We start from the raw sequence: 26,562 nt of genomic DNA on the forward strand, positions 1-26,562 counted from the left end.
GTCAGACCTTTAGTGATAAATCCTAAATAGGAAGATTTATGGTGCTTTTCTGGTAGAAAGCATATTAAAAACTGTCTTTATATAATATAAGGTGAGTTAAAAAAAAGTTTTTTTTAAGGTTGTGCAGGTTATTGAAAAAGCTGCTCTAAGGAGCAATTTATCCGCTGTTAACTGCATTATCATAGCGAAGGTCTTGCTTGGGGCAGGAAAGAAACAGCAGACCTGCTAAAGTCGGTTTACACATGTGAAATCTGAGTTGCATACTTTACATTAACAAAGTCTTCAATATTATGTAAGACCTTTGGAGCCATATATGGAATAACAACAACATGTTACTGTCATTTTTTTAAACAATTAAAAACACATTTTCGTTCTACAGTCTTTTTTCTCATTGGGAAAGAAAGAGAGTGTTTGTATTATCATGGATGAAGGATTATAAAAGCATGGCACTTTCAATGCACATGATATAAACCCCTGGAAAGTATCAACGGGTAAGAATAATGTCACAATAAGTTAAAATGAAAAGGAAAGAAATTAAGGATGTCCCTTAGGATTTTGTATTAGATATTCATGATGATAATATACACTGAGCATTTTAATAATGTCGTAGTTGGATTCGGGATAACAGTACTTTTGTTTGCCGGCTCACAAGTAGTACCTGACCAAAACCCCAAACAGTAAAAGGTGATTTCTGACACTAGAGTGCGACATCTCAGGGGAGTTGTGGTTAAATGGAGATTACCCTTCTCTCAAATGAGCAATAATTCTCAGTCACACACGGGAAATGAAAGATACAGTAACGTTTTCAATAGGTTTTATTAACAAGACTGCAATCTACTATAAAATGCATGAGCTGCATTGATTAGTATAATGAACACTGCAAGAAGCAGAATTTTAAAACTGATAGTCGTGAATATAAAGACCCCCACCATCTTGCAATATCATGAGATGTGAAATAGGTCCTAGTACCCTCGCATGGAGAACCTAATCTCTAACCTAATGACAGTTAGGTGTGTTAAACCTAATCTGTCAGTACCATGTCCATGAGAAGAGACCCCAACCGTCGTTACACCTTGGAATGAGGTCTCTAGATCAGACTCCGTGGGGACACGAAGGCTGAGTCTGCATCAAGGCGACGTGTAGCATAGATAGCATTGATGGCATCTTGTAGGAATCCCTCTGATAACCTTGTCTGCGTGAGATGTATTTATACAGATCATGGTGGAACCCTGATGCAGGTATGTTCCCAAACAGTAAATAAGAAGGCATGCTTGGGGCGGCAATTATATAAACAATTCCCTCAAAAAGTACATTATGTTCCTGTCACACAAAAGTGGGAAAGGGACATGATGTGACTACCTATGTATATAACTTGTTTTTGATGCTGATATTGACGTTTTCTCAGAGTGGCACTGATAACGTGAAATCAAAACATCTTCCTAACTATAAACATAGCAGCTACCTTGGAAGAAAATTAAATGAATGTGCTGAAAACAGAGCAGGCAAAGTAGGTTAAAAGTCACTAGGTGACTGGGGCACAGGCCTGCAAGCCAGAAGGCTAAGCAAACTCCTGATTCCCAATAAAATCTAAATAGGAGCCACTACAATTAAATATGTATGAAATTCAACATATCAAAAAATGATAAATAAACAAATCATGTCTACTGTTGCTTGATGTCTATAACAAATATACATCATGGTGATATTTATGCCTTTTCTGTCTGAACATGTTGTATGTAGAAAAATATTTATAGAGCAAAAACAACATTGTATGCCCAACCATATGTGTTTAGATATCTGTTTTTACTAATGTTTTTATGGCAATATATATTTTAATTTCTCTCCAAGATTTAAATCAGTTATTGGCCCTGAAGAAGGTGGGATAAAGGTCAAGAAGCCACTGAAACCCGGTGTCAACACAATAACCTTTTTCAGTATTTTTATTGTATACAGTGTTTTGTATGTTATCTTTGGACTAAATGTTTTGGATGATGTATCTAATCAAATGGATGATGAATTATATCAACAAATGTCAATAGCATTTTATGTGCATTTTATTATATATTTATTAGATCCTAAATAGTGTGGTTGGAGCATAATTGGTTACTTTTTATATCCAAGATATATTTGTTGTCCTTAGGTTGATATTTAAGCATCCACACAGCTAAAGATTGGATTGTCTAATCCAGTGGAAAAACTTTTGTATTAATAACAGCCATTTCTGCCAAATATGTTAAGTGTTTATGTTGTTTGGAAAGAGGCAAATACCAATTTACGTGTTGCATGAGACAAGCTTGGCTTTTGATTTGTGGTATGGAGATAAGCAATGAAGGGTGGTGGCAGAGGTGGTTCATATGCATAGAGTATGCACGAATGGAGAACTAGAAGATTACTTGAGGGCTTATAGAGATTTACTAAATACGATAATGAGGGAGAGGGAAGGAGAAGAATGAAAGTAAACTATCTGCCGATCCAAAGTGTTGCTGTGTATTGATCATTCGAAAATGAACATTTATAAAACTCAACATAGGTACCCGACTCTGTACTCCTTGTGGAGGTACTTCTTTGGAAGCAATGCCAATAAGAGTATGGTGCTGCTAATATTGTACCATGACCCATTCAAAATTTGTAAATATTTATCATTTTGTTTTTGCGAAATAATACAAAGATATTTAACAAAAATCTTGCATCTCAGACTCTTGACTTTCTTTTAATCACTAAAATTTGGTTAGGAAAGAAAGCATCTCTAGTCTAGCGATAGGCAACCCCTACAAGTATGAAACAGATATAGAAACTGCCTATTGAAAAACATAGAAGGATTAGAATCTATCTTCAAGGACTTCATACAAGTGTCATGTTGTGAATGCCAATCACTCCAAGCTGGTAGTATACCCTCATCAATGTTTTCATGCTAATTTCTGTCAACTTATAGACCTCCTCTGAACAAGAGAACTTCTACAAATATTGTCTTGGGTGCAATCTCTGAAATCACCTTAAACCACAACCACGTCTGCAACCTGAATGACCTGGACATCTATTTCAGTTGACCAAACCTCCCCAACCTATATCCCTCCCAACTTTTCTATTTAACCTCTTATCTCCGCCCAACCTGTCTCTTTACTACATACACAACTAGCAACATTCTGAATGCAATCTGCTCTTTACCTGGCCTAATGATATCAGGAATCTTCACCATCATCTAGAGTGACCACCACCTATCTCCATCTTTGTCCCATAACGATATCTACTACTGCAATAATGACCAGCAAGGCCACCTACAGACAGTGGAGTAAACTCAAAATATGCAGCAGCTTTATAACTAACGTTTGGAAGGCTTTGACAGACTCTATTCTCTTCAAGACAGCCACATGATCAAACTCGTGACCTATGACCCCTTGCTCAATTAAGTGATTAAAAAGAAACAGATCAACACAATCCTATGTTAATAGAAGACATTTAACAGCTTCTGTGGCAAACCCCCATGAAAAAAATGCCATGCTGAGGAATTTCATAGGCTCGTCATGGAACTCAGCAATCCAGACTGCATCAGCCTCAGGAGCCCCCATCTCAAGAGTTCTGTAATACCACTGTAGACTACCTAATTTCAAAAGCAAAGATGCTGGAACACTACCTCGGGAACAATAAGTCTGCCAATCCAGTCCACTCAGACTGAGATGCCTAAGGCTACATCTACCAACAAACTTTTGACCCTGGCTTCTTCAATCAACTCTCAAATCCCAGTGCAGGGAGTTGATCACTTCACATAATCCAACTGTCTTACTATGTGATGTCAGAGGCCCAGTACTTATATTCATTTCTGTCTTTGAAGTAGCCAAACTTCAAAGAGAAGTCTTTGTAGTGCACAAGACCCTGCCTTTTCCTGCCCTGTTCCCAGACATACTCCAGGGGGTTGAAGACTGTTTTTTCTGAGGACAGACATAGCCCTATTTAGGGACAAGTGTCAGCTCCTCCCACCACTCTAGCTCAGGAAGTCTCATCAGCCTGGCGATGGGCCATCAGGATATGGAGGACACACCTCCGCTCCCTTTGTGTGACTTTCTAGGATGAATGCACAAACAGCCCAACTGTCATCCTGACACAGATGTGTATTCAGCAGACAGCTGAGGCACAGAATGGTTAAGCAAGAAAATGCCCACTATAAGTGGCATTTTCACACTTACAATTCAAAAATCAACTTCATCAGAAGATTTATTTTTAAAGACTCCCCAACTCCATATCTCGAACTGTTCTTAATGGTAAATTACAGTTAAAAGACATTTTAAGGCAATCCCCAGTTTACCCTATGGGAGAGATAAGATGTACAATGGTAAAAAACAAATGTAGCAGTATTTCACTATCAGGACATGTAAAACACACCAGTACATGTCTTACCTTTTAAATACACTGCACCCTGCCCATGGGGCTGCCGTGGGCCTACCATAGGGGTGACTTACAAGTAATAAAATTGAAGTATTTGGCCTGGCAAGTGGTGCACTTGCCAGTTCAACATGGCAGTTTAAAACTACACACACAGGCACTCCAATGGCTGGCCTGAGACATGTTTGCAGGCCTACTCATTTGGTTGGCACAATCAGTGCGGCAGGCCCAATAGTAGCATTTGATTTACAGGCCCTTGGTACACCTGGTGCACTATAATAGGGACTTAATAGTAAATCAAATATGCCAATCATGGAGAAACCAATCACCAATACAGTTTAGACAGGGAGCATATGCACTTTAGCCCTGGTTAGCAAGGGTAATGTGCCCAGAGTCCTAAAGCCAACAAAAAGAGGTTGGAAAAAAATCAGAGGAAGAAAACAAAAGGTTTGGGGATAACCCTGCAAAAGGGCAAGGTCCAACAGTAGTGATATGCATGAAAATCTTGTCTAATAGACCAGCCTATGCATGACCTTTTAAAAATGTATCTTAACTGTGCTACAGGCCTGGCAGTATTGCAAAACCCAGTCCCTATTAAAAAAGCAAATTAATGTTTTGTATGTGGGTCATTTAATGAAAAATAAGTGCACTGTATTAAAACAAAACAAAGGGACAACATGTTAACACTTCACACTGGGGTTGCGTCACAAAAGTGATGCAAACTGTATTTTTTTTTATTTACTTTCCAGTGCGAACATGTTTTGCACTGGTCACTAGCCCAGTAACGCTATACTCAATTTGCCTCAAGGGGACCTGTCATCGGTGGTAAATGGCTATTTGCATGCAACTTCCTATGATCGGTAACTCAAATTCCTATCAATGAAAAGAGGTACATAGGGATTTGCATAAAAAAGTATGCCTCCTAGAGGCAGGTGTAACGTATGTAACAAGTTTTCTTGAATAGCACACATACAAATTTAGAAAACGTTTTAACTAGCTCTAACCACAGTATTTTGTACTAGAATTGTAGCCTTCTAGTACAAGACCTATACTAGACATAACACAGACACCTATGGACTATGGTGCAACTGTGTGTGCATGCACAAGTCAACCAAAAGTGCACCAGTGCAGGCAGAGAGAGAAACAGTATACATACCACACTCCAGATTCAGGCAGGAGACTACCCTGCTGTGAGGGGTATTACTATTTGAAGACTGATGGCCTGATTTAGGTCTTGGTGGAGGGAAATACTGTCACAAACGTGATGGTATCCCTTCCACCATATTACAATCCTATTATCTCCTATGTTGATCGTAATAAGGCAGACTGGATTTCCATCATGTTTGTGACCGAGTATTTCCTCTGTCAAAACCTAAATCAAGCCCTGTGTCTGGTATGCAGCCTAGATAGGAAATTTAAAAAGAGGACCACCCCAAACCAAATCTGAAGGATGACAGGGAATGCACTTGATTTTTTGTTTTGTCTTGCCCGTGTACACTAAGTCACGCACTCATACCCTCAAATCAGACAAATTAGTTGGAAATGGAGGCCAGTTTCTTCAAATTCATGCACACACTACATGTACACCATTACTTTGAAAATGTAATGAACACGTCAAAGAATTGCAATCAAGAGGAAAACCCCAAAAAGATTAAAACCCAAGGACACATTCCTAGCACCTATAAGTCACAAAGTACTAGATGCTTATGAGACGGTGGTAACCACGGATAATCTTGAACTCAAAGAAATCATGTCACCACAATTTAAGCAAAAAAGAATGGGGAATTATCAACAAATTAGCCAATGATTATTTACTTTTTTGTTTGGCTGACAAAGGAGGAGCTCTGGTTAGAATGGACAATATTTTTTATCTGCACAATGTAGAGACAAATGTTTCAGATGGCAACACTTACATGATAATCAAAGATAATCCCACTAAGGAATTTGCAAAGATACTGGGTAACGTTGATGGAGCTGTAAACAATGGAATATTTTCCGAAATGGGCAAGAGATACTTAACACAACAGTATCAGTGTTTCAACTATTCAAATGTTAGCTAAAGTCCACAAAGATTTAAGATATCCAACATTTAGACTTTAGCGTCCATCAAGAGGTCAATCCACAAACCTGTAGGCAAATATACAGATCATGATTTATAACAGAGTGTACAGTCTAGTCAATGGTAGCTCAAGGACACCACAGACTTTCTGAGAAAGCTAGAAGGGTTACAGTTAACGAATGCAAATGGCCTATTACTCTGCACCATAGATGTGAATGCTTTCTATACGTCAATACCACATGATCTGGGTCTATCAGCAGTGATGAGTACGTTGGTAAATAACTCCATAAAGGAGGACTTAAAGATTTAATTCTCAAGTTGATGCACTTCATTCCATTTCACAGCTACTTTGAATAGAATGGTTATTATTCGCAGCTCACAGTTATGTAAATGGGCAATTGTGCAGGTGGTTGTTGTGCGAATCTGTTCAGGAATTTCGAGAGGGCATGCTTTCAGAGGAAACATGGGAACAACATTTAGTTACATACCGGAGGTTCACTGAATACATCTTCCGACTTTGGAAGGGAACAAAACATGAATTGTAGGAAAGGGCTGACACTAAATTTAGTGGACAAAAGGATTGGATTCACTTTTGAGATTAATTGAAATAAAATTGTGTTCCTAGAGATTACATTAAAGGGTGGGCAGATGAATACCAACATTTCTGTTAAATCCACAGACAGAAACAGCCTTCCTCATTTTGGGAGCTTTCACTGTTAATATAACTTGTGCCCTAAGGTAACTATAACTCGCACCCCCGCCATGCAGTTTTTTCTCTGATAATTTGACAGACAATGTTTCATTGATGTTTGTACTGATGTTATAAAAGTTGTCATAAGTGCTGTAATATCTAAGGTAACTAGCAGTGCATGGTGAGGGTGCAAGTTACAGTCACCTTAGAGTGCAAGTTATAGTTACATGAAATAACTAACTGCTGAACTGCTATGGTTTTGTGCAAGTAAATTCAGACCCTAACTATAATGTCCCTGTAACCATTGTTTCTTCTCAGTGAATATCTATATTTTTGTAACGTAATTTTAATTACTATACCTTAATCCAACCACTGCTGCGCATGGCCTTCAGCGGACCCTCCTATAACCAACGAACCCCGTGCCTGCGGCCAACCCCTATAACCACCCAACCCTGCGCCACTAAGAATGAGAAATGCTCTGACAAATTGAAAAACAAATGTATTTGACAAGTACAAAGTGTGAGATCACCTTTCTGTATGTACATTAAATATTTGAAGTTTAAAATAATTTAAAGCTGAGAAATGACAACTGACACCTATACTAGAACCCTTAACCTTCTGTGTGAGGATCTCAACCACTAGGCCATAGGTGACTCCTTACTACGCAGTATCCAGACATCTTTATGACATTCAATCCAAGGATGGTGATGAGAAAAAGCAGTAAATGTTCCGTCACTAGGAATGGTAACATCCAAAACACAAGTAAATCAACAGACACACTGCCATGAGATACCACGATTTGAACCTTCAACCTACAGAGTGAGACTCCAAAAGCTTTACCAGTAGGCCAGGGGTGACTCTGTTCTGTTGCGTATCAAAATGCAACAGTAATATTTGTACCAAACATTATGCTAGTGTGAAGCTTTGAAGTCATTGTAAGGAGAGACCATTGCAAAAACAATTTCTCTCTTCCATACCACTATGGGATGGAAGAGAGAAAGAAAGAGAAAGTCACAGGACCATAGGGGGGGGTGCCTCAAGGACCCTGTGGTCCCAGCCTGCACTCTGCCTCCTGCAGAAGCCAACATTGCTCCCGCACAGAGGGAGCTGCTGCAAATAGCAGCTCCCTGCACTAGCAGCATAACTTTAATCTCTTTCTCTGTAAGCATGTTAGTGTTGCACATCCCCTTCGACATACTTTGCAGACATAGCTGCGGGGAGGTGATGGTTGTTGGGGCCAAGGGGGGGTTTATATTTTTTACTTCTAGTCCCAGGGAGGTGGTGGTCACCCTGCATACTTTTTACATATAGCCCTGGGGAGTTGGGGGGGTCTCCGGGACACAGGGGGTTCTGCAAGGCTCCCCTATTATTATTTTTTTTTAGAAATGCAGCCACAGGGAGGTAGTGCCCTCCCCCCCTCACCATATCAGTTATAAAACAGTCCTGGGGAAGTGGTGGTCCCTGGTGGTTCTAAAAACCATAGGAGGGGAGCCCTGTGCGCACCCTCAAATTATTTGGCTCCTAATGGCATCAGGATCTTGCCCACCCAGGGGCCACATAAAGTAGGAGTGCAGGAGAGCACACTTTTTTTTTTTTTTTTTTTAATCTCAGAAACTCAGGTACATCCATAGATTTGCCTCAGATTTTTATTTTTTATTTTTTTTACAATATTTTTTAGCTCTGGCAGGGCTCCAGGACCAGTGCTGGGGGCTCAGGTATTCCTATCCTGGCCCTTTATCTTTTTTGTATTTTTTCTTTGGGACTCTGCGAAATACCATACAAATTACAGCACTCATGACATCTTTGATAACATCATTGATTATGTCACTAACATTTGTAGTAAAATTATTGATCAGATAACTGTGCATGGCGGGCGCATATTATAGTTACTTAAAATAACTAACTATAATTGCTGAATTTCTCTGGTTTTGTGCGAGTATATTGAGAACCTAACTATACTATAACGACCCTGTAACCTTTGGGTTTTTAAAGTGAATTTCTTAAGTTTTTTAAAATTCTATTTCCTAATTATAACGTTTTTGTAACCTTTATGTTTATATATATTACCCACTAATAGCTCCCTCAAAGGTCCCTGGCAAAAATGGAGGGTAATATGGGTGTAGGGAACCAGTTATCAAACAAACATTTTTTGCAAAATTCTATACCACTTTATTGCACAGAAAGTATGTCTTTTATGCTGGTTTGTAAAGTCCGTTGTTCATGTTTTAACACCTGAACTTTAAATTGATGTGGAAACAAAGGAAAAACTCCCCTGAACAAAGCCGCCTGTGTCCGAAACGCAGATGTAGCCTTTGCCATTTGATACAATAAATACCTGACGCTCTAGCAGCTTGACAAGTGTTCCTCTTACCAGAGATCTGGCAGAAATTGGATTTATGTGTACACACGCACACACGGGTATAAACACGTATAGCAGAATAAAAAGAGCACAATTGTTAAATGAAAAACAAATATTACATAATACAATAAAAATAGTCTACGACAAATGCCACACATCAGACATCACATAATACATAAAATTGTACATTGCTACATCAGATTTTGCTTGGAACAGGAGGCAATTAATTGTACAACGTACCGCATTGCTCAAGAATGATGGCTTTCAAGAAAACAAGATTCTAGGCAGCCAATTAGCATATTCCTTTACAGATGAATAGTGTTACTTATTCTCCAGAAATCGGTTGCGGCTCCCAAGTGCCCCATGTGATACAATGGCTGACATATGTTAGTTGGGTCATTTGGTTAGCGCCATAAATGCTTGCCACAGTGCAAGTTCACTCATGATCACATAATAGGCGATCAACTGACCGTAGCTCTGGGTTATAAGATTTAGACTGGGTTATGGATGCTACTGAAGTTTTTTTAATGATTATAGCATTTTCTCTAACTCTACCATCTACTCTGAGGGAAAATGTGTTTGTACATATTGTTAGTAAGATGTTTGCTTCTATAGAGCAAAATGAGGCTCTTCAATCCAAAAGAAGCCTGCTTTTGGATTCCTAATGTTTTGAAATAGCACGTTGTGCCTGTGAGAATTATTTTAACGCGAACCTTCAGGAACAGCACTGTAATCCTTGTACATATACTAGTAATTAAGTATTATAAAGGATTATGGGTGCCTGCCCTCTAATTATGTGTGGATTATTTGCTAAAATGTAGAAATGGCAAACAGTGAAATTCCTCGAGAACGACTCATTGTATATGTAATCTCTCCGTAGCTTCAAATCATAAATCCCCGTGCTGCTATTCCATAAACAGAGCACGGTAAATACTTATTTTGAAAACTAATTCTCTTTAACACAGCCCTAAGAGACAACTCCAAAGGCAATGAAAGCAGTGGGGAAGAGAAGTTAAAAAGGAAAAATGGCCAACTCAAGCAGAGACGCAAACACCAAATCTAATAAAAACCCTTTTCCATGTGCCCAAACAGTGTAGTCTCATTTAGCTTTTCCATGTCATGCTTCATCATGAGTATAAGAGACAAGCATTGGCAAAGCCAATAGGTCGTGTCTATACACGAGCTACTGTCTTTGGAAATGTGTTTTTGCCATCTAGTACACCAGTGTGGTTGCCTTTCAGCATGGCTAAAAGTTGGCGGTGAGCAGGCCAGAGAGTGGATTTGTTGGTGCAGATTGTCTTAGAGTTGAGTACAGTTGAGTGATTCAGTAACAGAGAGTGCCGTAGACTGCAGTGTAGTAGAGTGGAGTGGCATACGGTGGAGTGGGCTGGAATGGACTGAGGTAGTGGGTGAACTGGAGTAGAGTAGGGTGGGGTGGGGTGGACTGGACTGGGGCAGAGTGGGGTGGATTGGAGTGGGTTGACTGGATTCAAGTGGCGTGGATTTAAATGGGGTGAGGTGGACTGGATGGGGTGGACTGGAGTGGGGTGGATTAGATTGGAGTGGGTGGATTGGAGTGACAGGGCTTGTGTGGGGTGGGTTTCATTGGGGCGGAATGAATTAAGAGTGTGGTGGTTTGGAGTGGAATGGACTAGAGTTGGGTGGATTGGAGTGGACTGGAGAGAGAGGACTGAATTGGAGTGGGATGGGGTGGGGTGGATTCACTGCAGTAGGGTGGATTGGACTGGAGTGGGGTGAATTGGACTAGAATGGGGTGGATCGGATTGGAGTGGGGTAGACTAGACTGGGGTGAGATAGATAGGAGTGGGGTGGGGGATTTGAGTGGGGTAGCCTTGATGGACTGACTGAGTGGGGTGGACTGGATTGGCGTGGGGTGAGGTGGACTCAGGGCAACTGGATTGCAGTGGGGTGTATTGGTTCAGAATGAGACGGATTGAATTGAGGGGGTAGATTTGAGTCAATCGGATTGGGGTGCAGTGGAGTGGGGTACATTGGATTGGGGTGGTGTGGATTAGTTTGAGGTAGATTAGTAGGGAAAATGGAGTGTGGTGAGGTGGATTGGTGTGAGGTGGGGTACTGGACTGGAGTAGGTGGACTGGACTGGAGTGGGGAGGATTTCATTGGGGTGGGTTGGACCTGAGTGGAGTAGACTGGATTTGAGAGGGGTGTATTATTGTGGAATGGACAGGAGTGAGGTGGATTAAGGTGGTTTGGAGTGGGGTGGATTAAGGTGGACTGGACTGAGATGGATTAAGGTGGATTGGATGGGTTGGGTGAATTGAGTTGCAGTGAATGGGAGTGGAGTGGATTGGGTTGCAGTGGATTGGAGTGGAGTGGGGTGGATTGAAGTGGGGCGGAATGGAGTGGGGAGGATTATTTTGGATTGGAGTGGTGCAGATTGTTTTGGATTGTGCGTGGGCCACCTTGTTCTGGATTGGAGTGGGGCAGATTGTTTTGGACTGGAGTGGGGAAGACTGTTTTGGATTGGAGTAGGGCATGATTGCGTTGGATTGGAGTGCAGCAGAATGTTTTGGATTGGAGTGCGGCAGAATGTTTTGGATTGGATTGGGGAAGATTGACAGACTAGAGTGGGGCAGAATGTTTTGCATTTGACGGGGGCAGGTTGTTTTGGATTTGACTGGGGCAGATTGTTTTGGATTGGAGTGGGACAGATTGGAATGGGGCACCTTGTTCTGGATTGGAGTGGGGCAGACTGGAGTGGGTCACATTGTTATGGATTGGAGGAGGGCTGATTGTTATGGAATGGAGTGGGGAAGACTGAAGTGGGGCCAATTGTTTTGGGTTGGAATGGAGTAGATTGTTTTGTACTGGAAAGGGGCTGACTGGAGCGGGGAAGATTGTTTTGGATTGGAGCGAGGCAGATTGTTTTGGACTGGAGCGGGGCAGAATGTATTGGACTGGAGTGGGGCAGATTGTTTTGGATTGGAGTAGGGACAGACTGAAGAGGGGCGGATTGTTTTGGACTGGCGTGGGGCAGGCTGCTTTGGATTGGAGTGGAGAGTGATTGTTTTGGATTGGAGTGGGGCAGATTGTTTTGGATTGGAGTAAGGACAGACTGAAGAGGGGCAGATTGTTTTGGATTGAAGTGAGACAGGCTGGAGTGGGACAGACTGTTTTAGACTGGAGCGGGGAAGATTGTTTTGGACTGGAGTGGGGCAGAATGTTTTGGATTCAAGAGAGACAGGCTGGAGAGGGCCAGACTGTTATGGATAGGAGTGGGGCAGATTGCTCTGGATTGGAATGGGGCAGGTTGTAGAGGGGGGTGGGATGACTGGAGTTGCGTGGATTGTGGTGAGTGGGAAGCATTGGAGTGGGGTGGGGTGAGGTAGGGTGGACTGGCGTCGATTTCAGTGAGGTGGATTGGGGTGAACTGCACAATTATGTTTTAAAACAGTTCCGGAAGTTACACACAACAAAGAAATAATGCTGTTTTGCAATATTTAGAACAAGATAATCGTCATCATTTGAGAACAGTGCCCACCATTAAAAACAAAACATGAGTGCAAAGTGAGAAAAGAAGACTTGGCAAAATAAAAGAAAGCTAACTATAGAAAATAAAACTCAGCAATTTTGTTTGTCCTGCGAGTCGTGTTTTTACTAGTCACACGCCTGCATGGCACTAAACTTTAAACAGAACAAAGTAATACCTCAGTCTCGTCTGGAGCAGCGGACGGGCACTGACTGAGTCAACTTAATCAGTGCTTGGGCCCTACTACACAGAGAGAAATGGAAATTATGCCAGGCCTGCAGTGACGAATTACGAGGCTGCAAAGAAGAGTGCCAGGCTAGTAAACAAATGGTAAACAACGGGTAGGCTCCAAGCCCTTTTTTGTTAACATAAGTGTCTCGCAAGCAAACACATGCGCTAGCGCATGCTCTTGTGGACTCGGCCCTAAAAATCAAGCAGATTATCAGGGATTTGAAATCTATTTAAGACTAAAAGACACCAAAGAAAAGCGTCACCTGTCTCAGTCATTTTGCCTTCGGAAGGTTTCTGGGAAAACCAGTGCAGTCTACACTCTCTAAAAAACATATTTCTTATTGCCATTGCAAATTTTAAACCAGGCAAGAATTAAAACAAACATCTTAACCCCAAAGCCTGCAACTCTTAACTTTATGTTGTTTTAAAATCATTGTTAGGCGATCGCCATTGCATTCTGCATGGATTGGGCAGTAGATTGGGCAAATTGGATCTTTCTGCTGCTTCCTCCCTCCATATGCACATTTCAGCACCTAACCACTCCACTGAAACTGGCACATAGGCCCCCGTTTAAGATAGTAGTGGGGGACAAAAGACGTGTTTGCCAACTGTAAGCAAAGCCAGCTCGTAATGCAGCAGTGAGCAAAATTCTATTCTCACTGGTAGCACTCCTTCATAAGCAGTCAGCCAGACAACTCACCAACCTATTGTTTCTAACTGTTCCAGGACTTTCCTCCCACCACCTCTCTCAAACAAGCAGGTCTTGCCACCTCATCTTTGTTTCCATTGCAATATGAAAACAAAACTGTGGTGTTCTCAGACCTTAAAATAGCACTCAAAGAGGGCAAAAAGCAGTTTAGGAATCTGAACCAAGATACATTAACCCCTTCGCTGCCAGGCCTTTTCCCCCCTCCTGTGACGAGCCTTTTTTGGCTATTTGGGGCAGTTTGCGCTTAGGCCCTCATAACTTTTTGTTCACATAAGCTGCCCACGCCAAATTTGCGTCCTTTTTTTCCAATATCCTAGGGATTCTAGAGGTACCCAGACTTTGTGGGTTCCCTAGAAGGAGGCCAAGAAATTAGCCAAAATACAGTTAAAATTTCTTTTAAAAAAAAAACAAAAAAATAAGAAAAAGGGCCTGCAGAAGAAGGCTTGTGTTTTTTTCCCTGAAAATGGCATCAACAAAGAGTTTGCAGTGCTAAAATCACCAGCTTCCTAGCTTTCAGGAACAGGCAGACTTGAATCAGAAAACCCAATTTTTCAACACAATTCTGGCATTTTACTAGGACATACCCCATTTTTATGATTTTTTGTGCTTTCAGCCTCCTTTCAGTCAGTGACAGAAATGGGCGTGAAACCAATGCTGGATCCCAGAACCCAAAACATTTCTGAAAAGTAGACAAAATTCTGAATTCAGCAAAGGGTAATTTGTGTAGACCCTACAAGGGTTTCCTACAGAAAATAATAACTGTTAAAAAAAATATTGAAATTGAGGTGAAAAAATCTGCAATTTTTCTCTACGTTTTACTCAGTAACTTTTTCCTGCAATATCAGATTTTTTAAAGCAATATACTGTTACGTCTGCTGGACTCTTCTGGTTGCGGGGATATATAGGGCTTGTAGGTTCATCAAGAACTCTAGGTACCCAGAGCCAATAAATGACCTGCACCCTGCAGTGGGTTTTCATTCTATACCGGGTATACAGCAATTCATTTGCTGAAATATAAAGAGTAAAAAATAGCTATCAAGAAAACATTTGTATTTCCAAAATGGGCACAAGATAAGGTGTTGAGGAGCAGTGGTTATTTGCATATCTCTGAATTCCGGGGTGCCCATACTAGCATGTGAATTACAGGGCATTTCTCAAATAGACGTCTTTTTTACACACTCTCTTATATTTGGAAGGAAATAATGTAGAGAAAGACAAGGGGCAATAACACTTGTTTTGCTATTCTATGTTCCCTCACGTCTCCCGATAAAAATGATACCTCACTTGCGTGGGTAGGCCTAGCGCCCGCGACAGGAAATGCCCCAAAACACAACGTGGACACATCCCATTTTTTGACAGAAAACAGAGGTGTTTTTTGCAAAGTGCCTACCTGTAGATTTTGGCCTGTAGCTCAGCCGTCACCTAGGGAAACTTACCAAACCTGTGCTTTTTTGAAAACTAGAGACCTAGGGGAATCCAAGATGGGGTGACTTTTGGGGCTCTGACCAGGTTCTGTTACCCAGAATCCTTTGCAAACCTCAAAATTTGGCTAAAAAACACATTTTCCTCACATTTCGGTGACAGAAAGTTCTGGAATCTGAGAGGAGCCACAGATTTCCTTCCACCCAGCGTTCCCCCAAGTCTCCCGATAAAAATGGTACCTCACTTGTGTGGGTAGGCCTAGCGCCCACGAAAGGAAATGGCCCAAAACACAACATGGACACATCACATTTTTTCACAGAAAACAGTGCCTACCTGTGGATTTTGGCCTCTAGCTCAGCCGGCACCTGGGGAAACCTAGCAAACCAGCACATTTCTGACAACTAGACACCTAGGGGAATCCAAGATGGGGTGACTTGTGGGGCTCTGACCAGGTTCTGTTACCCAGAATCCTTTGCAAACCTCAAAAGTTGGCTAAAAAACACATTTTCCTCACATTTCGGTGACAAAGTTCTGGAATCTGAGAGGAGCCACAAATGTCCTTCCACCCAGCGCTCCCCCAAGTCTCCTGATAAAAATGGTACCTCACTTGTGTTGGTGGGCTTAGCGCCCACGAAAGGAAATGGCCCAAAACACAACGTGGACACATGACATTTTTTTCACAGAAAACAGAGGTGTTTTTTGCAAAGTGCCTACCTGTGGATTTTAGCCTCTAGCTCAGCCGGCCCCAGGGAGGGGCAGAAATGGCCTAAAATAAATTTGCCCCCCTCCGGGGAGCGACCCTTGCCTACAAGGTCGCTCCCCTTGCGTGACGGCGCAAAAAAAAAAGATCCCTGGTGCCTAGTGGGTTCTGCCCCCCTTGGGGGCAGATTGACCTAAAATCGGCCGATCTGCCCCCAAAGCGGGCAGAAATGGCCTAAATACAATTTGCCCCTCCAGGGGAGCGACCCTTGCCTAAGGGGTCGATCCCCATCTCTAAAAAAACAAACAAAAAATAAAAAAACAATTAGCCCTGGCACCTAGAGGTTCCTGCCCCCAATATATGTGCCCCCCCCCCCCGGGGAGCGACCCTTGCCTACGGGGTCGCTCTCCTTGCTTGACGGCACAAAAAAAAAAGATCCCTGGTGCCTAGTGGTTTCTGGCCCCCTTGGGGGCAGATTAACCTAAAATTGGCCGATCTGCCCCCAAAGCGGGCAGAAATGGCCTAAATACAATTTGCCCCTCCAGGGGAGCGACCCTTGCCTAAGGGGACGCTCCCCATCTGTAAAACAACAACAACAAAAAATCCCTGGTGCCTAGTGGTTTCTGCCCCCGTTGGGGGCAGATCGGCCTAATTAAAATAGGCTGATCTGCCCCCCTGGGGGGCAGGAATAGCCTAAAATAAATTTGCCCCCCAGGGGAACGACCCTTGCCTAACGGGTCGCTCCCCTTACGTGAAATTCACGAACAAAAGAAAAAACTCCCTGGTGTCTAGTGGTTTCTGTCCCCCTTGGGGGCAGATTGGCCTCATAAAAATAGACCCTTGCCCAAGGGGTCGCTCTCTTATGTCCATTTCATTTTTAAAAAGACATCCCTGGTGTCTAGTGGGCGTTCTGACAGCCGGATTGCTTTCAATCCGGCTGCCAAAACGCAGAGAGAGACTTCAAAGGGAAGGAAATAACTTTCCTTCCCTTTGAAGCCTCTCTCGGCCTCCCCCACGTGATCGGAAGAGAAATGCTAAGCATTTCTCTGGGAGGCTCTGTGACAATCAGCGCGCGCTCGCAGGCTGACGTCGCAGGGGCGGGTCGGGGGTGGAAGGGGAAGGGCTTTCCCTTCCATCCCTGACTTGGGGGGGTGGGCGGAACCCACTCCCTCTGGGCTCTGTGCCCAGGACATAATGGTTATGTCCTGGGCACAGCAGCTCTGTGCCGCAGGACGTAACCATTACGTCCGCGGCACAGAAGGGGTTAGAGCTATCTTGCCTACTGCCTGGTTTCACTAACATTGAATCTGATTTGCTAAGTTTTTTTATTTTAAATGAAAATGCTTACATTTAATTAATTTCAATGTTGTCTTCGTTAATGGCGCTGGACAGATCTCCGTGGCAGAGATTCGCAGAAGAAGGTAATGAAATGAAGCGACAATGGCTAGTCTTTTTGTGTGACAAAAAAATAAAACATTCTGGATGTTGCTCTATTTTGTTTAGGACTACCTTGATCAAGAACTTAATCTTCTGGGCTATTAGACAAGATGCTTTGCTCGGATTAAAGGTCCCTAAAAGAATATAGGTATTACATTTTACAAACAGCATGTAGTCCTTTATAACACACACTCTGGGATCTTTCTTAAAGTCAAATAATTTTCTAAGTTCAAATAGTTTGGCAGAATAAAAATATTTTAACATAGTGATAGCAAAATATCTAAAGGGCTGCTTTAACTATCAGTATTTCATTCAATTAAAGTGGTCTCTTTGCCTTCTATCTCCACCCACACAAATAAAACCATATACCACCTACAATACTGAAAGGCCTGGACTATTCAGTATTGTAACAAAGGATTATCCTTACCACACTAGACAGGTTTTAGCTGTCGGATACCTATGCTTAATTCTGTCAATAAATTGCGATGTTTTATATTAATATTAACTCATCACGTTCCTACGGTCAGTAGATATTAAACATATGAAACAACGTGCAGAGGCATATTTTTGCATACTTAACACCTAGCATGATGCAGTTTTGGCTCGGGTTACTTCCCAAAGAGCTGCCCGCCCACACAGAGTTCGTAAATAACGAGCCCAGTCCAGTGATGGTGTATCACTATATACTCAATCTGTAAAAAAAAAAAAACGAGTATACTTTTAGCGCAGACAGTTTTTTGTAAACTGTGTCTTTGTTGTATTAGGGTGTACCTCCATGAGATTCCTAATTTGTTGTCGCTTAAGTGCTGTGGAAACAACAGCGTGTGCCTTGCCTTTTATGCACAGTATTATAGACACGCTGTATTGAGAAGGAACTGTGATCATTCTGTAGTATACTGAATTCACACAACCAAAATTAAATCAATATCATTTTTGAGAGTTTATCATACAATCTGATACAGTAATGCATTATTGTAGGCCACAGAACGCCAAAAAACACACTTACCTTCCCCGGTCTAGGATTATATTTCAATTGTTCAGGATTCTGAAATATAGGAACATTTGTGATAATATTGTTTAAATGTGGCAAACAATTTTCAGTACTTTTTTCAATTGAGCTTTTTTTTTTTTTACAAGTTAACCTACACTTCCTGATACGGTAATGAGGCACGTTTATTTAGCACATTAGTAATGTCATATAGTTGGAAAATCATGTCATTGTTCAAATCTTTCAAAGACATGCACACACACACCAACAATTTATTATTGTTTTCAGTTTAACATCACTTTGTCAAGAAAACGTCATAAAAATTGGCATTATGTCAGAAAACAGAATAAAACTGAAATGAGAAATGTTAACAATAAAATAATGCGGGATGGGAACTGGCCAACATAAAAAACCTAACGCTAGGCCTCAATGTGTCAGGAAACAAATATTTAACTGTTTCATGTAGTTTTAATTACTGTATCCAACAACAGTGAAAAGGAGTAACTCCTCGGTGCCTTCCATATAACAATTATTTAAATCAGTGGTTCCCAACCTGTGGTCCGGGGACCCCTGGGGGTCCGCAAAGCCTTCTCAGGGGGTCCGTGACTGCTTAAAAATGTAAAAAAATTACCAGATTAGGTCCTCAGCTTTCAATAATGGCTCAGTGGGGGGGTCCCTGGATTCCAAAAATGATTCTGTGGGGGTCCCCGGTTCCAATAAAGATAAAATGGGGGTCCACAGAAGTCAAAAGGTTGGGAACCACTGATTTAAATGCAATATTCACACGGTTAGTATCGCACGACCTCCCTAGCTCCAATTTAGAACAAGCAAATACATAGTCCGGAAAAAAGCCACCTTTTAACTGTGGCTGCCCTATGCAACAAAAGTCTTAAATAAAAAAAAAAAAAAAAAAACATAAACTGGTTTACTAGCGGTGTTTTAATTTAAATAACAAACTTTTCAATTGTATCATGGATTTTATTATCATTATTTGTGATGGGTCAGTAATAAAGAACTACCCAATGAAGCACTCACATTTCAGGCTTCTACAGGGTCACTTTATGACATCAACCTTAAGAAGGAGATGGAAAATAAATCGTCATTGAAATAAGCATCTGAAATGCAGATGAAATAAATGGGTAGTATTTAAAGGTAATAATAAAAAAAAAAATCTAAAAAAAAAAAATCTAAAAAAAAAAAATCACATTTTGAATTAGATTAGTCAGTTAAGAGTATGGAACTCTCTTTAGGAAGATGTGGACAATTTGCACAGGCTTTTGTGGAGTTTGTAAAAGTGAATGGAGCAAATGGGTAAAGTGGGCTGACCCACTGCTGATGCAGTATGCTGTGGTGGGCGGAAGCAAAATGTGACTGATAATTTAACAGACCAGTGGATGATGTCCGCTGACCAAAAAGCCCTTGTTGGATGTATATTATGCATGAATTCTTTGGAAAAACAATGGCCTGTTGAGACGGCAAAAGCGGTCGATAAGGCCAGATCTATTAAAAAGGCTTCAAGCTCCTTGTGTATAGCACTTCTTTCGAATATCTGAAGTAACTCCATAAAGGAGAGCCACTAAAACTATAAATATGGACAATAGCACCTTTTATTGCAACGTCTCTAAACTGTGCATAAAAATATATTCTAGGTATGAGAGGGACTACAAAAAAGGAATGTTTATTGTAATTTTACATCATGAAATATCTTGTGACACCACAATAAACATAACTTAGCAAACAAATTCTAGAAGGTGGTTGAAACTCTATGCACACTGAACAAGGCATATTACAGTAGGAATATATTAAAGACAGGCATTAGTATGGCATTTAGCTAAATCAAAAAAAAATTATCACAGCAATTTGTTTGCTGGTTTAATTTACACTATTGATCCATTAGTTAACTCTACCTAATTACTCTTTAAACCGGATCACATAAGACAGGAAGATTACATTTATGCCTCAATTAAACATCCTTTGCTTGGTTGGTTATTTAATTACCAACTTCTTACCACAAGTGGAAGCTCTGTCTTCACAGAATCAAATACTTGAAGCTGAATAGGTCTTGGCATTAGAATTTCATGAAGAATACTTCCCATTTTGGGTCCTTTTTCAGAAGAATATTCTTTTGCATTCTGCAAATATTGGTAATATACACTCCTCGAAGAAGGCTTCAGCATGGTGTCTTTGTCAATTTTTGGGAGGCGATTTCTGCAGTCTTCTGATTTTAGTGAAGGAAATGTTTCAGTTAGGAAGTGCTCTGACTTTGGTAGGAAGGATAGAGTGTCTTCTAAAGAACTCCATGTCATTTTTGGAGATGAACAAATGTCTATATCATACTTGGTGTGTGCTTTATTCAAGTTGCCAGACAAATCTTTATTCTGCTTTGCAGGTAAATTTTCATTGTCAAATTCTTCTTCTTCATCCAAACTATTATCATGTTTTAAACGTTCAGATACTGATTGGAGGAGGGATAGTATTGATGAGGCTTCTTTGGATGACCTTTTGTGGGAGTAGCCCGGTGAGTTATCACTGGAGACTATGTCTTCTCTAGAGCTGTCATCTTCATATATTGGAGACAAAGCAAAGGGAAACACTCTGAAGGGTTTTGCTTGTACAATTTCAAAGGAATCAAGGCCACTACCATCGTTTGTCACATTTATCAGATTAGAACTTTCAAAGTAGTATGGAGTTACATCTTCATTTTCTTCACAGACTAGAGCATTCTGAACAAGAGGGTCCAGGATTGGGTAAGGAGGAAGGCACATTTCAATACTTTCAAAAATGTCTTTGTTCTTGTGGTCAGAATCATCTCCAGCTAAAGAGTTTTGCTGTGTGTATGCTTCATGTTGTAAACAATTAATTACATTATTCAACTTTCCTTCTGTTTTACTATTTTGAGGCTCATCTTTCTTGGCTTTTGATATTATATTATTTTTTATGATGTTTTGTGGAATTTGTTCAGTGAATAATATTCTGGGGTCATAATTATCAACATTTTCCACACATGTTCTCTCATTTTGATTTAATGTCAGCTTAGATGTACAACCTTTATTGGAATTTGTGTTTTTGTACCATTTGCTTTCATTCATTTCTTCTTTAATTAAGTCTACATTTACAGTATCTACAAGCATTTCAGCACGATATGAATCCGCAGACATGGAGTCATCGAAACTGAAAAGACCATTTTCATTCTTTGATGCAGCCACATTATTCTGCACAGTTTCTGAAAAAATTGCCACCTCATCTGTGCCTACAGAAACACCACTGTCAATTGTTGGAAACAATTTGGTTATATATTCAGTCTCTTTCAATGGACAGTTTACAGGCAATGAAGTACAAATGTTTGACCACAAAGGTTCAATGATTGGTATGGCTGTTTCATCCATGGCATTGATATTCTCTGTGAATACTGGATTTGCAGTTTTGATAATGGTTTCATTATGGTTTTTATCCAAACATGTTTTTAGCTGACCTGATGACAACTGTTGCTTAACTATACTCATCACATCCTTAGTTATTTCTTCAGCTTTTTGTGCCAATATGTCCTCAGTGTAAAATGTTTCAGGCTTCAGGGATGTGTCACTGTATGCCCTGTTGACAAAATATTTTTTAACATTTGATTCATTTCCTGAAACGGTCAACACATTTTTAGCAAAATCGCCATGACAATTTTCAACTGGATCTGTAATCACGCTTTCCCTTTCTTTCTTTCCATGTGTAACATCAGGTTCTGCTGTCCTTAAAGGATTTTCACAGACTAGGGTAGTGATTTTTTGGACTGATTTAATTTCTGTTAACGATAAGCGTAAAACATCAGATGCTATTTTATCAGCTTCCTTTAACAGAATTTGCTTGAAGTCTTGTGGTTCAGAATCCAAGACTGCAAAAGTAACTGTTTTATTTTCCTCACATTCTTTTACACTAATTTGCTCCGAACACTTGTTGCTCACTACAGTATCTGTCATTGAAATGTCGGCAACCTTTTTACTTTCAATGCCCTCTGATTTATGCAGTAAATGGAGACCTGGGTCACCAAGCATGCCTTCTAGTCTCCTAATAAGGTGTGCAACTTTTTCTTGAATGGTGTTGCTAGTCGGTTTAGAAATGGCAATCTGTGGTAGTACTTCAGCCATTACATTATCTTGTGATTGAGTTGCAACTGAAAAGACAATAGGTACAACAACGTCTATAGATTCTGGTTGTGGTTGACATGGATTGATCAGTCTCCCATCTCCCATTTCAGGAGACCACATACCCTCTGCAACAGCAATGCTATCAGTGTCGGTCAAATCCCTGCCATCAATCACTAAAGCCGCTACAGAACGAAGCATGTCTTTGGTTAACAGGACATTGTTTGCAGTGACCTTTCGGTTTTCAACCACAGAATGTGTTGCACTGTTTTCATCAGGATTTCCATGTTTGAGAATGGAAGGAAAGATGTCACAAAAATGTTCATGCTTAATGGCAGAAGCAGAAATATTGTCAAAGACAATGTCCTCATTGGTGGTGAAGAAAGATTCTACACTGTCCCCAATACAGTTTGTTTTTGCCATAAAGCTGTTAACAGTGATATCTTTGGAACAAATACAAGGAGAAGAATTAATTAGCATGCGGTCATGTTTTCCATCAATGGATGATGAAAAAGTATTTGCTTGGTCATGGATAGTTGCTACAGTGGGAGAAGGAAAATCAACATTTTCAAAGGCAGGAATGGAGTTGATGTTTGTCACAGTATCAGTAGGTTCCACTGGAGGAAGGGGAGGAGAAAGGTTAGGCAAAAGAACATATTCTGGCTCAAAGGCCTTGGACGAATGTATGGAAAGTTTCACTATTTCAGATTGGAAAACACAGGGAGAAATTTTGACCTCATTAACGTTCACAGATTTTATCGAGATTTTGGCTACAGAAATATCCCCATCAATCTCCTGAGACTCAAGAGCCATAGGCACCTGCTCTTCAAGTCTATTAGTCATCTGACAGCCTTCCATGACTTCATTTGCAAGCTTGCAATCCTCGGGCAGAATGGTGATGGGAGACGAAATTGCATCACTTCCATTGTTACATGATGTGTTGTTAGAAGAACTAATTTTGATGATATTGCGATTACTAGGGAGAAATGATGGTAAGCATGTTCCACCAATGTTGTAGTAAAAGGATGATGGTTCCAATTCGTCCAATGTATCATCCCCACCGGTAGGAGCAGCATGAACCTGATTCACTAAAGTGCCATTCTCAGTTGCAACACAGAGAGTGTTTGTTTCAGCCACAATGGACTTTCTCAATACTATGGATGATTCAGATGTACTTGATATATTACAGTTAGATGTGACAGATCTAGGCAAAATGCCCTGAAACATTACACTTTTAGGTGCGAGAACACTAGATGAATTTGCAGCATTTCTTTCCACAGATTTAAAGTCAGTCATTCCTTGTATTTCTTCAATTGAGTGCAGAGTGTCTGGGTTAAACTCATTTATATTAGCGCTATTAGAAACATGTGTAAAACAAGAAGCATCTGTCAAGTCATCCTCAGAAAACGTATTAGTAAGATGGACTCCACTGGCCACATTCGTACCATGAGATGCAACTGATGGACATATAGCATTTTCAAAGCCACATTCATCTGTCCCATCTAAACTCATGTTGTTCCTGACGTCCCCAAATTGAAGGTTAGCCTGATTTGACACTGAGCTCCTATTACATAGAAGATTGTTCTTATCATTTTTCTCTATCTCATCACCATCTGCAAAAGCTGATGGACACACAAGATCCCCAGTGAGAGTACTTTGTGAATGAATTTCAGTTGCAGTGGACACTGTTATTGTAGCTTGGAGAATGTGGCCTGGTTCCTCAGTATAGGAGGAAATATCAGCCTTGCTGATTGGTACAACCTTCCCTTCACTGACACTGCCATCTTCAGCAGCAAGAACTTCTACATCAGTCATACGTGTTGGTTCTGCAGGACAGATTACATGTGATACATTTGTTTTATTGAAATTCCCAGATTGAGGGATTGCCAGTGAGGCATCACAGTTTATAACACTACATAGAAGTGGTTTGAGTTTGTCACCATTCCTCTCCTCGGATGTAGTTACAAGGTCAGTCAAATGGGAATTTTCAATATTTGGAGTGTAAGTAAAATTATTGTTAATTTTAGATTCTTGCACAGATATTGCAGAATAGTTTAATTCACTTGTTAAATCATAGACTTGCATAAGCGATGAAGACATTTCTTTCATCTTCTCTGTATCAGACAATTGAAAAGGTTCAATGGGAAGCTTTTTCTCAGCTTTTAAGATGTTATAGGTCTTGTCAATTAAAACCATGTTTTTATCAATGACTTTGTTTTTTGAGGTACATAAAAACTCCAATTCTTCTAGGTTTATCTCATTGTCTATTTTGTCGCAAATATGATGGTTACAAACTGCACCGTGTTCAAGAGCGAGACACTCCGACTTCGCTAGAAGAGGTACAGTTGTCTCCATATTATCATGTGCTGCACTCCTGAGTGAAACCTCAGATTCTTCCAGGTTTCTCTCTTCGTCTACTCTATCAGAGATGGGATGACTAGAAACTGAACCATGTTCAAGAGTGAGATAGTCAGACTTCGGCTGAAAAGGTACTGTTGAAGTCTCTGTATTGGTATTTGGCCCACTAATGGGTTCCGTTTTATAAGAGTTGACAACACCCGGGATATTGGAGCTGGTTTTCTGGCCATCCTTATCTAAGATGCAATTGTTAAGTAATGTTGTCTCAGGTGAAACATGTTTGTTGCAATCTTCTAATGATCTAGAGACTGGCATATGAATGTAAGGTTCCTTATCAGTCTTTTCATCACAATTTGCAATTGAGTTTGTTTGTGGTGATAAATTGGGTACTCTGTCTGACTTCTCGTTTAGGAGGGAAAACGAAACGTTTTCTACGAAGGCATTCGATTTCACAGCTGAATTTGGTACATGGTGTTGTGCAAGAGACATGTCTCCCGCCACCCTAATGCCGTTTGGAAGATACCCTTCATTTTTCCTTGCAACACTGACAATATTTTCAATTTCTCCACATTTCGTCACAATAAAAGCTCTCTGGTTTTCAATAATGTCTTCTTTTTCCGGGATTGTAGAATCCACACTCGCTCGCCGTTTTAGTAATTTGCGTATCTGTCTAGATCCGCGGTACGTGGCATAAGTTACCGCAGTTGCATCTTCTCTGCGTTGAAGTTGCCTGTAAACAAAAATAGACAGTCACCTAATATTCTATTTATTGATTAGTTTAATACAACATGTGCCACATATGCAGAGATGGGTAGCCTGGGTCAATGCAAAGTTTAGAAGCCAAACCTTGCACACTATTACACAGCATGCAATTCCAAAACATCAAAGCCGTAATAATGCACATCCTGTTCTACTTCTCTAGGCAACAGTTAGTTACATAACCTACAATTTAATTTCCCAACCCACAGTTTCATTATTTCATTTTCCAAAAGGTAAAGCCAAATTCACCAACGCAGACATTTATACAAGTAGAAAACAACCAGGCAAGATAAAAATTAATCTAAAATACACAGTGAGAATAAATTATTGGAGACAGATTCCTTGTAATAAGAGTGGTGATTATTTGTAGATCATAGCCAAACAAGCAGCGCAGCTTTCTGGCTCCAAAGACATTTTGGGGACACGTTGAAGCTTACCTATGAATGTATTCCACCCATTGCTTTAGCTGTGTGTTTTGTCACTTATGTGTTTGGTGGTTTTATTTGTTTTAACCCCACTAGCACGATTTTGTCCTAACCATGGAGAATAGCCCATTTACCACCTCTCTTCCACCAGTGCTCACTTTTTAGAAATCCTTTTTATGTTTTTTGTGAGGCGCTTCAAGAGAGTGCATGTGATTTCCAGCAGTTTCCCCGGTATGTTTCCCCCTGCGTTTGGGTCGTTCTCAAGCAAGATGTGCTTCTGTGCACCTCACTCTCCACATTACTGGCTCACCTGTGTGCTCATGTCCCCTCAACCCCCACCTGTATTGCTCTCTCTTCCCGTATCCTCCCCTGGCTCCTGCCTCTTCACGTATTTCTCGGTTTTGTT

General features: G+C 40.7%; 1 protein-coding gene across 2 annotated transcripts in view; it reads right to left on the minus strand.

Annotated features, from left to right (window-relative positions):
* The window catches only part of CRYBG3 (crystallin beta-gamma domain containing 3), a 1,300,096-nt gene that overhangs the window by 895,710 nt on the left and 377,824 nt on the right, over positions 1-26,562 (minus strand). For both annotated transcript variants that reach the window (XM_069204785.1, XM_069204786.1), the window contains 2 exons: positions 20,494-25,702; positions 18,503-18,541 (listed from right to left, as the gene is read on the minus strand). In XM_069204785.1, the coding sequence (XP_069060886.1) occupies positions 18,503-18,541; positions 20,494-25,702 (5,248 nt within the window). The remainder of the gene's footprint in view (positions 1-18,502; positions 18,542-20,493; positions 25,703-26,562) is intronic.

The sequence above is a fragment of the Pleurodeles waltl genome, chromosome 8, assembly GCF_031143425.1.
Source record: "Pleurodeles waltl isolate 20211129_DDA chromosome 8, aPleWal1.hap1.20221129, whole genome shotgun sequence".
Taxonomy (NCBI): Eukaryota; Metazoa; Chordata; class Amphibia; order Caudata; family Salamandridae; genus Pleurodeles; species Pleurodeles waltl.